General features: G+C 46.1%; 1 protein-coding gene across 2 annotated transcripts in view; it reads right to left on the bottom strand.

Annotated features, from left to right (window-relative positions):
• The window catches only part of LOC124553879 (ankyrin repeat and protein kinase domain-containing protein 1-like), a 111160-nt gene that overhangs the window by 19409 nt on the left and 79475 nt on the right, over window positions 1-12276 (bottom strand). For both annotated transcript variants that reach the window (XM_047127882.1, XM_047127883.1), the window contains exon 2: window positions 1365-1941. In XM_047127882.1, coding sequence (XP_046983838.1) covers window positions 1365-1930 — 566 coding nt within the window. In that variant the 5' untranslated portion in view covers window positions 1931-1941. The remainder of the gene's footprint in view (window positions 1-1364; window positions 1942-12276) is intronic.

Raw genomic sequence — 12276 nt, 5'->3', positions numbered from 1 at the left:
CTTCTGCAATGCTAACTGCCATGATGCAAATCGATTTTTCTGAAAATTTTACATGTGTAAGTCAAGATGAAATTCAAAGTGCACATTGGCAGCAGAATCAAATTAGTATTTTTACTACCATGATTTGGCATTCAGGCACTCTCACCCTTCGTGTTGGTATCTGATAATCTGGACCACACAAAAAACACTGTCATTCCTGATGTTGATAGACTACTTGAAGAACTACCAAAAAATATTAGAGAAGTTACAATCTGGTCAGATGGTCCTGCTTCTCAGTTTAAAAACAGATATATCGCAAAGGCTATAAAAATTCTAAGTAAGAGTCATACCAAAAGAATTACATGGAAGTACTTTGCAGCTTCTCATGGGAAGGGGCCAGTGGGTCGAAAAGGTGGGGCTGTCAAACGCCAAGACTGGTCTCGTGTGAAAAGCAGGAAATGTATTGTAAACAATGCAACAGAATTTGTAAAAGCATTGTTGAATTCTTGTTCTAATGCGACAGCAGTTCTTATGGGTGAAGAAGACTTTAGCCAAAGAAGCAAAAAACTACATCTCTCAGCCTTAATCAAGAACTACAAGCCTTTCTTGAACATTTCTAAAATTTATCACTTGGAAGTCTATAATAATGAAGTTGTAGGAGACACCACTTCATCAGCTGCAGAGGAAAACACTAACAGAACAGAAAAATCACTAGATATACAAGTAGATGACTGGGTGGTGGTAAAATATGACAATTCATATTTTCCTGGTAATGTTATTAAAATTGAAAATGATGGGTTTAAGGTTGATGTTATGATGAAAGATGGGAAGTCTAGGAAGTGGCCTGAAATTAAAGATGAGACATACGACACTAAAGACAAGCTTGTCAGAAAAGTGAACCCTCCAAGTGCTGTAAATTCCTGTGGTTATTTCACGTCTGACTGTGATTTGTGACAATGTAACGCGAGTTACCATATGTTGTAATGTGAGTTAATTGTTCACAATGTTCTAATATTTATTTTATTGGAGATTAAATGTTTGGGACTTTGTTAAAATACTTATAAGATCTTTTGGTATTGTGTGTAAAACTTACAAGAAATGTAAGTAATGTAATGTTATCGTATGCAAAAGCCATTTCTTGGTAACGTGAGTTACCAACAATTGGTTTTATAAATATAGTAATGTAACAATTACTGTGATATAGGTTTATAGAGCATTCTGCATAAAGTATGTTTTGAGGTATAAAAATATTTAATAGAAACATTTCCTCTCATGAATTGTCCAAAACTTATAATATAAACATCACTTTGTAACTTGAGTCACCATAGAATGACCCATATATATATATATAGGAGACACAGATGAGTGGCTTCTCGTGTGCTTACCTCATTTCTAGTGGTGGCTCGCTGAGCAGCCGACTCACTTCGACCACGTCCTTTGGCTGGTTTAGCACAGCATCTGCCCAGCCCTGTGTGCCCACCACATGGACAAAGTGAGTCTTTATAAAGTCAACAGCAGCCAAAGTAAGGTCAGGGCACGAGTGCCTCACTGCCAGCACAGCTGCAGCTGCCACATTGTCAATGGTCAGCTGAGCGGACACCTGCTGCTCACAGGCAGACCTCAAGGCCGACAAGCCATACTTATCAGCTGCCACCATCATCTGAAGGGCCATGGTGGGCAGCTGGGGAACCTGGAGGGTGTACAGGTAGGCCAACAGCTGCCTCATCACGGGCCCCTCCACGTCTGTGATGCTGATGTGGCCGCTGCTTGCCTCCAATGTGTCGTGCTGGAACATGGCCGCGAAGACGGGGCTCCGGGCGACCAGAACGGCCCGGTGCGCAGCCAGCCGCGTCTCCCCCGCCACCAACATCACCACGGCCCCGTCCCCAGCGTCCAGAAGAGCGCCCAGGTCCAAGGCGGGGTTCTGTTGAACTTCCTTAACTGCTGCCATTGTAGGTGGATCTAAAACATAGCGCCACTGAGTAGCCCTTTGCCCTTCTGCTACACCCTCAATACTTGTACAAGGCTTTAGGTCCATCACAAGTCAGCTGCAACACCATGCAATGTTATATGTGTAAAATGGATGGCACAGGTGAATAGCTACAAATCTTCAATAACACAGCCCTCAAGAGCTTCTGTTTCCTTTATTCAGCACAACATAAGTAGTAGGGACAGGGTTTCTGGTGCAATTTTGATATCAAATGGACATACAAATTAATGAAATTCATCAAATAATCACCACCACCCCCACCCAACCGCTACCCTACCATGCCCATCCCCCTGTATGATATCACTCGTTATCTCAGATGCACATGTGTCCAAGACCCCTCCTCACCATCCCCTCCACGACCACCACCCCAACCTACCCTATTGGTGAGAATTTCCAGTTTCGGTAGGAAAATAAAATTGGCAGTATCCTTTCTGGGACTCGAACCGTGGTCCTCCCTGGCAGAAAGCCCAAGTGCGCCCCCCTAACACAATTAGACTGCCAGATGCACTTGGAATTGACGGCATATTAGAAATGGCTGTGCCCCTTCTGGAACTCAAACCCTGGTACTCCTGGACGGAAAGCCCAAGTGCACCCCCTAATACATGGAAACTGCCAAGATGTGGGAGAGGAAGGTTAGGTTAGTGTACTTTATTTATTTTGGTCGGGAAACTGACGCAAACATCGATCCTAAATACATAATTAATCACAAAATTCGGTCCTAATTATGCAACTACATGGGTTGGGTTGTTTGGGGAAGGAGACCACACAGCAAGGTCATCGGTCTCATCGGGTTAGGGAAGGATGGGGAAGGAATTCGGCCGTGTCCTTTCAGAAGAACCATCCCGGCATTTGCCTGGAGTGATTTAGGGAAATCACGGAAAACCTAAATCAGGATGGCCAGACGCGGGATTGAACCGTGGTCCTCCCAAATTCGAGTCCAGTGTCTAACCACTGCGCCACCTCGCTCGGTCGCAACTACATGCATAGTGCAACACAAGGACGGAACAAAAGCGCAATACAGTGCAAAAACTGAGTATACCATACAACATTTGTTATCCTGCTGCGTAAAAATTTCGCAATACCACTCGAAACTAGCGACAGACACACTCAAACTCTACCCGACACCTAAAAGTTGGTGGGGAAAAGTCTGGGGTGTAAGGTGCTATCTTTATTCATTTTCGTGGGGAGTACTGACGAGATGCTGGTGTTGGACAGAGAGGAGTTTAAAACAGTGCAGAGGGGGTGCGTTCTTCTCCAAAATCAAAGACTCCTCACTTCCCCTCACGCTTCCCCCTCCCTCCCTCCCCCTCTACGATGCTCCGTGGAGCGTCTCGCGCCCCCGCTGCCCGCCCTTTGCTGTTTTTCTGCCGACACGCGCACGGTTGCAGGCCGCACCAGGGCGATATGCGGCATGCCTTCAGGCAGTGGTCCTAGGCAACACAAAAGGGAAATTAAGTAGCACAGCCCACCCATCCAGTTGGCCACCAAAGCTCGGCCTTCCACAATCTGCCCGCCACCTTAAGGCGACGCTCCTACGCCAGTAGCCTGTTTAGTCAAGTAAACGAGAGGAAGTGAAAGGACGGCTGCCTGCCCAGGAGCAACTTGTTCCTCTAAAACATAACGACGGAACATGCCGCCCACCCAGAGAGAGCGGCTGTGTCCAGCGACCACCACAGCAGGTTCGCCCCTCCTCCCCAACGCCCGCAGCAATCCACTATTCGGCGACGCTCAACAGTTGTATCTGACGTCACCGCTTCTACAATCGAGCATCTGTTAAAAAAAGCAGAACACATTTGCGACCGTAATAAATGTCGAAACAACAGTCGCATCTCATTATTTTGTGACGTCCACTGAAGTGTACCGCTACCTACACAAATGTTCAGCAGAGACACGCCCAGCCTGTGTAAAGAAATTTCTTCCAGCTTGTTGAACAAATTACGCGACCTCAGAGCGTATGTCGCATTCAGTGTATGCAAATAAACTCTCACACACGTGTGTATTACAAACATTTCAGCCAACTTTTCACGCCATCGGCAAACATGTCGAAAAAAAACACGTTCACTTAGCGTTTGACATCAAGAAGCTATAATTCAAGAGAACGTAGCTGTTTTGTACACTATGACAGGTATCCTTCTACGAATGTGATGCTATAAAAAGAAGAAACGCTTGTCAAGCATCATTCCGTGGCGCCCTAGCCATCTCTTCCACCCACTAGACGGCACGTCATTGATATCAGTTTGATAGGCTAATTAATGTATGGCGAGTACCTATTATTTTTTTTTCAACAGTCGGCCAAGTAGGTCAACCGGGAATCTATGGAGGGAACATGTTCTTCTTTTGGAGGAACACTATTGAGAAATGACATCTGAAGTTGACAACTGAGGGATTCAACAACCCACAGCATACATTGTGCGTAAGGACCGCGCTATGAAAAAACACGATCGTCACGCCTATGTCACCATCACCCTGCATAAGAAGCGCTCTTGAGTCTACAGGTACACACGGTCGCTGATAGTGTTACGCTTTCAGACAGAAATTCTGTCCGCCATTCAAAATCAAGTCTATCCATTCTACCACGTACCCAAGTTGTATCATGTAGAGACGTCTTTTAACGATTACAGCTACTGGTGAATCATATTCGTGCCACTCTGGCTTCTCGAACGAGTCACCCATTTTATTTTCGTACCTATCTGCTAAGGATCCCATACACCAAGGACTCCAACGCTGTTTTTAGACAGTCCCTGTGCATCTTCTAACTGGTCCTAAGTCTCTGCCCCACCATCCGTCCAGCTTCCTGCATGCGATTGTCTTAATTTAAGTATGACCTGTACGGAGGTCAGAGAGAGCTATATCTAAGATCTTCTGCATCCTGTGGGGAAACAGGACGAGCTGAGTTAATGCGAAAAGAGCGCATTTTGACCACTCAGTGGAAATGGGAACATGGTGTCATAGCTCCGCTACCTCTGTACAGTTTGTAAGGGTAGTGCCAAACGATGCTTTGCCCTGCAACGCGAGGTAGTAGAAATAGTATGAGCAGTTACATTGGTGTTTCGTGTTGGGAAAATTACGAAGACTACACATCATACATGGCATGGAGGAAAGACGAATACTTTGCGACACATCTCCAAACTGCATACAGGTAGTCCGAAGCAGATATGTGTCTCTCAGGGTGGATTCATGTCTATCACCCAAACATATGGGACAAACCTCTTAAATATACAGGTATTGGTTTTTTGGGCAGGTGGTTCGTGATCGAAGTTGCTTCCACAGACTGGTGTAAAGTTTCATCACCTGTACTGCAGGATGACCATATCCAACAGACTATCAATCACACAAGAAACTCCCTGTTTGCTCCTTCATTAGCACTTTAATACATTCCTTTTTCTTTCGGTTGTAACACATCCAATCAGTGTACACTGCCATACACTTTGTTTTTTTTTCTGCCATGACTTAGAGACCAATGTCAGCTGCTGCAAAACCGTCACTAACACACTTCGATCCTCTGGCTCTGACAGGAAAATGAAAATCGAATGGCATAAACTGTACAGCTACCACACAAATGGTAGAAATAAGACACAGATGTGATGTTTGTCACTGACAAAAATGTGGAAGACATCACGACATATGGAAACTGGAAGAGTTTGCGATATTGTAGGGCGCTTCCAACAACTTTTCGAAGGTGATTACAGTTAATCTCATCTACCTATCGAAAGGGTAGCGGATGTATCGGTCCTCCATTTCGAAAAGCATTGTTCCTTCATTTTGCAGTCATATACATGATTACTATTCCAGGGTTGACCACCACGGGAAGGTGCTGTCCACAACATGCGTGAGGTAGCACAAATAAAAAGAGGTACTGTCGTCCTATTTGTGGAAGTTGGAAATTTGTGGTAAGGTCCTATGGGACCAAACTGCTGAGGTCATCGGTCCCTAAGCGTACAAACTACTTAATGTAACTTAAATTACCTTATGTTAAGAATGAAACACACACATACCCATGCCCAAGGGAGGACTCGAACCTCTGACACGGGCAGCAGTGCAGACCGTGACGAGACGCCTTAGACCATGTGGCTACCCATCGCGACTCTCACTTGTGAAATACACTACTGGCCATCAAAATTGCTACACCACAAAGATGACATGCTACAGACGCGAAATTTAATCTACAGGAACAAGATGCCGCGATGTACAAATGCTTAGCTTTTCAGAGCATTCACACAAGGCTGGTGCCGGTGCCGACACCTACAACGTGGTGACATGAGGAAAGTTTCCAACCGATTTCTCATACACAAACAGCAGTTGACCGGCGTTGCCTGGTGAAACGTTGTTGTGATGCCTCGTGTAAGGAGGAGAAATGCGTACCATCACGTTTCCGACTTCGATAAAGGTCGGATTGTAGCCTATCGCGATTGCGGTTTATCGTATCGCGACATTGCTGCTCGCGTTGGTCGAGGTCCAATGACTGTGAGCAGAATATGGAATCGGTGGGTTCAGGAGGGTAATACGGAACGCCGTGCTGGATCCCGACGGCCTTGTATCACTATCAGTCGAGATTACAGGCATCTCATCCGCATGGCTGTAACGCATCGTGCAGCCACGTCTCGATCCCCGAGTCAACAGATGGGGACGTTTGCAAGACAACAACCATCTGCAAGAACAGTTCGACGACGTTTGCAGCAGCACGGACTATCAGCTCGCAGACCGTGGCTGCGGTTACCCTTACCGCTGCATCACAGATAGGAGCGCCTGCGATGGTGTACTCGACGACGAACCTGGGTGCACGAATGGAAAACGTCATTTTTTTGGATGAATCCAGGTTCTGTTTACAGCATCACGATGGTCGCATCCATGTTTGGCGACATCGTGGCACATTGGAAGCGTGTATTCGTCATCGCCATACTGGCGTATCACCCGGCTTGACGGTATGGGGTGCCATTGGTTACACGTCTCGGTCACGTCTTGTTCGCATTTACGGCGCTTTGAACAGTGGACGTTACATTTCAGATGTGTTACGACCCGTGGCTCTTCCCTTCATTCGGTCGCTGCAGAACCCTACATTTCAGCTGGATAATGCACGACCGCATGTTGCAGGTCCTGTACGGGCCTTTCTGGATACAGAAAATGTTCGACTGCTGCCCTGGCCAGCACACTCTCCAGATATCTCACCAATTGAAAACGTCTGTTCAATGGTTGCGGACCAACTGGCTCGTCACAATACGCAAGTCACTACTCTCAATGAACTGTGGTATCGTGTTGAAGCTGCATGGGCAGCTGTAGCTGTACACGCCATCCGAGCTCTGTTTGACTCAATGCCCAGGCGTATCAAGGCCGTTATTACGGCCAGAGGTGGTTGTTCTGGGTACTGATTTCTCAGGATCTATGCACACAAACTGCGTGCAAATGTAAAAACATGTCAGTTCTAGTATAATATACTTGTCCAATGAATACCCGTTTATCATCTGCATTTCTTCTTAGTGTAGCAATTTTAATGGCCAGAAGTGTAAATTTAAAAAAAGATATGGGTAGGGTATTGCAGCATATGGAAATAGAACGAGTGTGTAGCAATGAGGAATGCTTGCGAACAACTGTATTAAGGTGATGAGCTTTATATTTAATCCCACGTTCCACAACAACAAGTAGCAGACATCCAGTGTTCCGTCGAGGTTCCCTCCATCTGAACAGAGTGGTGTCAGTCAGTCATTATGCGGTAATCAGCAGCGTATCAAATGGACGGTCGGGATTGGAAAGACGCCATTGATACGGAGCGATGTACTGTAATACACACCAGAGCGCGGTATCAATTTTAGCAATTTTGCCCAGGAGTCGGAGAGATCAATATCCACCACAGTCTGAAACCTGTAAGGTCAGTGTCAAATGAAGCGTGTTCCTGCAACACGACGATAGCATGAACAGTTACGGCGGTGTTTGTTGCTGGGAAAATTAGGGAGACTCAACATCGAAGCAGATCCACGTCCCTCAGGATCCATTCACGTCTATCACCCAAACATTCTGTCATCGTTGTTCTGCACTATCCAGCAGAGAAAAATATCCAACTATAAAAGCTCAGTTAATTTCATCCGATAGACTTTCAATTTTTACCGCACCTCTCTATCTTCCGAAATATCGAAAAAGAATGCGGTCTACGTGCTGGCACTAAGAATATGCAGCGATCCTATTAAATATGCAGGTATTTATGCATTGGAGCAGGTGGCCAGTGATAGCCGTCACTTCCACAGGCCGAAGTAAAGTTTCATCGCCTGTACTGCACGAGAACCGTCTCCCATATGTTATCAGTCACAAGAGAGGGCCCCTATGTCGTTGTTTGTTACACCTCTTTTTCTACTGTAACACGCTTTGTGCACTGCCATATATACAGGGTGTTTCAAAAATGACCGGTATATTTGAAACGGCAATAAAAACTAAACGAGCAGCGATAGAAATACACCGTTTGTTGCAATATGCTTGGGACAACAGTACATTTTCAGGCAGACAAACTTTCGAAATTACAGTAGTTACAATTTCCAACAACAGATGGCGCTGCGGTCTGGGAAACTCTATAGTACGATATTTTCCACATATCCACCATGCGTAGCAATAATATGGCGCAGTCTCTGAATGAAATTACCCGAAACCTTTGACAACATGTCTGGCGGAATGGCTTCACGTGCAGATGAGATGTACTGCTTCAGCTGTTCAATTGTTTCTGGATTCTGGCGGTACACCTGGTCTTTCACGTGTCCCCACAGAAAGAAGTCACAGGGGTTCATGTCTGGCGAATAGAGAGGCCAATCCACGCCGCCTCCTGTATGTTTCGGATAGCCCAAAGCAATCACACGATCATCGAAATATTCATTCAGGAAATTAAAGACGTCGGCCGTGCGATGTGGCCGGGCACCATCTTGCATAAACCACGAGGTGTTCGCAGTGTCGTCTAAGGCAGTTTGTACCGCCACAAATTCACGAAGAATGTCCAGATAGCGTGATGCAGTAATCGTTTCGGATCTGAAAAATGGGCCAATGATTCCTTTGGAAGAAATGGCGGCCCAGACCAGTACTTTTTGAGGATGCAGCGACGGTGGGACTGCAACATGGGGCTTTTCGGTTCCCCATATGCGCCAGTTCTGTTTATTGACGAAGCCGTCCAGGTAAAAATAAGCTTCGTCAGTAAACCAAATGCTGCCCACATGCATATCGCCGTCATCAATCCTGTGCACTATATCGTTAGCGAATGTCTCTCGTGCAGCAACGGTAGCGGTGCTGAGGGGTTGCCGCGTTTGAATTTTGTACGGATAGAGGTGTAAACTCTGGCGCATGAGACGATACGTGGACGTTGGCGTCATTTGGACCGCAGCTGCAACACGGCGAACGGAAACCCGAGGCCGCTGTTGGATCACTAGCTGCGCGTTGCCCTCTGTGGTTGCCGTACGTGGTCGCCCTACATTTCCAGCACGTTCATCCGTCAAGTTCCCAGTCCGTTGAAATTTTTCAAACAGATCCTTTATTGTATGGCTTTTCGGTCCTTTGGTTACATTAAACCTCCGTTGAAAACTTCGTCTTGTTGCAACAACACTGTGTTCTAGGCAGTGGAATTCCAACACCAGAAAAATCCTCTGTTCTAAGGAATAAACCATGTTGTCTACAGCACACTTGCACGTTGTGAACAGCACACGCTTACAGCAGAAAGACGACGTACAGAATGGCGCACCCACAGACTGCGTTGTCTTCTATATCTTTCACATCACTTGCAGCGCCATCTGTTGTTGAAAATTGTAACTACTGTAATTTCGAAAGTTTGTCCGCCTGAAAATGTACTGTTCTCCCAAGCATATTGCAACAAACGGTGTATTTCTCTCGCTGCTCGTTTAGTTTTTATTGCCGTTTCAAATATACCGGTCATTTTTGAAACACCCTGTATATATATATATATATATATATATATATATATATATACACCTGTGTATATATATATATATGGTGCTACAAAAAGTTACGGCCAAACTTTCACGAAACATTCCTCACACACAAAGAAAGAAGATATGTTATTTGGACATGTGTCCGGAAACGCTTACTTTCCATGTTAGAGCTCATTTTATTACTTCTCTTCAAATCACATTAATCATGGAATGGAAACACACAGCAACAGAACGTACCAGCGTGACTTCAAACACTTTGTTACAGGAAATGTTCAAAATGTCCTCCGTTAGCGAGGATACGTGCATCCACCGTCCGTCGCATGGAATCCCTGATGCGCTGATGCAGCCCTGGAGAATGGCGTATTGTATCACAGCCGTCCACAATGCGAGCACGAGCAGTCTTTACATTTGGTACCGGGGTTGCGTAGACAAGAGCTTTCAAATGCCCCCATAAATGAAAGAGGGTTGAGGTCAGGAGAGCGTGGAGGCCACGGAATTGGCCCGCCTCTACCAATCCATCGGTCACCGAATCTGTTGTTGAGAAGCGTACGAACACCTCGACTGAAATGTGCAGGAGCTCCATCGTGCATGAACCACATGTTGTGTCGTACTTGTAAAGGCACATGTTCTAGCAGCACAGGTAGAGTATCCCATATGAAATCGTGATAACGTGCTCCATTGAGTGTAGCTGGAAGAACATGGGGCCCAATCGAGACATCACCAACAATACCTACCCAAACGTTCACAGAAAATCTGTGTTGATGACGTGATTGCACAATTGCGTGCGGATTCTAGTCAGCCCACACATGTTGATTGTGAAAATTTACAATCTGATCACGTCGGAATGAAGCCTCATCCATAAAGAGAACATTTGCACTGAAATGAGGATTGACACATTGTCGGATGAACCATTCGCAGAAGTGTACCCGTGGAGGCCAATCAGCTGCTGATAGTGCCTGCACACGCTGTACATGGTACGGAAACAACTGGTTCTTCCGTAGCACTCTCCATACAGTGACGTGGTCAACGTTACTTTGTACAGCAGCAACTTCTCTGACGCTGACATTAGAGTTATCGTCAAATGCACGAAGAATTGCCTCGTCCATTGCAGGTTTCCTCGTCGTTCTAGGTTTTCCCCAGTCGCGAGTCATAGGCTGGAATGTTCCGTGCTCCCTAAGACGCCGATCAATTGCTTCGAACGTCTTCCTGTCGGGACACCTTCGTTCTGGAAATCCGTCTCGATACAAACGTACCACGCCACGGCTATTGCCCCATGCTAATCCGTACATCAAATGGGCATCTGCCAACTCCGCATTTGTAAACATTGCACTGACTGCAAAACCACGTTCGTGATGAACACTAACCTGTTGATGCTACGTACTGATGTGCTCGATGCTAGTACTGTAGAGCAATGAGTCGCATGTCAACACAAGCACCGAAGTCGACATTACCTTCCTTCAATTGGGCCAACTGGCGGTGAATAGAGGAAGTACAATACATACTGACGAAACTAAAATGCGCTCTAACATGGGAATTAAGCGTTTCCGGTCTAAACTGACATTAACACGTTCGGTCCATTAACTCCCCAAGGGAACTAGACATCGCATGGTTTAAATCACATTATGTGGTAATCAACAGCGTACGTGGACTGTTGGGATGGAAGAGACACCGTCGATGTACTGTAATAATAAGCATCGTAGTTGATAGTGCGATCAATTTTAGCAATTCTATCGTAATTTCAACACCGACCAATGACGTGGCAGTATGCTTACCAATTTCTGTATCATCGCTAAACAGTCCCTACACTACTTTGCTAGTACCATCGCGAATGTAAGTAGATGACTGTGCAGTATGTCCATTCATCGTTAATTCTCGAACATACACCGAGAGGCGCTCTGCATCGCGGTGTAGCTAGCTCGCCAGGTTTCGAGAGGGTGCGTTTCTGGATGAGGTATCGAATATATTGCTTCCCCCTACTTATACCTCCCGAGGAGATCACGAATGTAAAATTAGAGAGATTCGAGCGCACACAGAGGCTTTCAGACAGTCGTTCTTGCCGCGAACCATACGCGACTGGAACAGGAAAGGGAGGTAATGACAGTGGCACTTAAAGTGCCCTCCGCCGCACACCGTTGGGTGGCTTGCGGAGTATAAATGTAGATGTAGATGTAGAAGTATATCAGACAGCGACCTACATATCTGTAGCACTTCGATCATTCCGGCCGGTGTGGCCGAGCGGTTCTAAGCGCTTCAGTCTGGAACCGTGGGGCCGCTACGGTCGCAGGTTCGAATCCTGCCTCGGGCATGGATGTGTGTGATGTCCTTGGGTTAGTTAGGTTTAAGTAGTTCTAAGTCCTATGGGACTAATGACCTCAGACGTCAAGTCCCATAGTG

Source organism: Schistocerca americana, chromosome 11 (assembly GCF_021461395.2).
Source record: "Schistocerca americana isolate TAMUIC-IGC-003095 chromosome 11, iqSchAmer2.1, whole genome shotgun sequence".
Taxonomy (NCBI): Eukaryota; Metazoa; Arthropoda; class Insecta; order Orthoptera; family Acrididae; genus Schistocerca; species Schistocerca americana.
The sequence above is the reverse complement of the archived record's forward strand: the minus strand, read 5'-3'. Positions and strand labels throughout refer to the sequence as shown.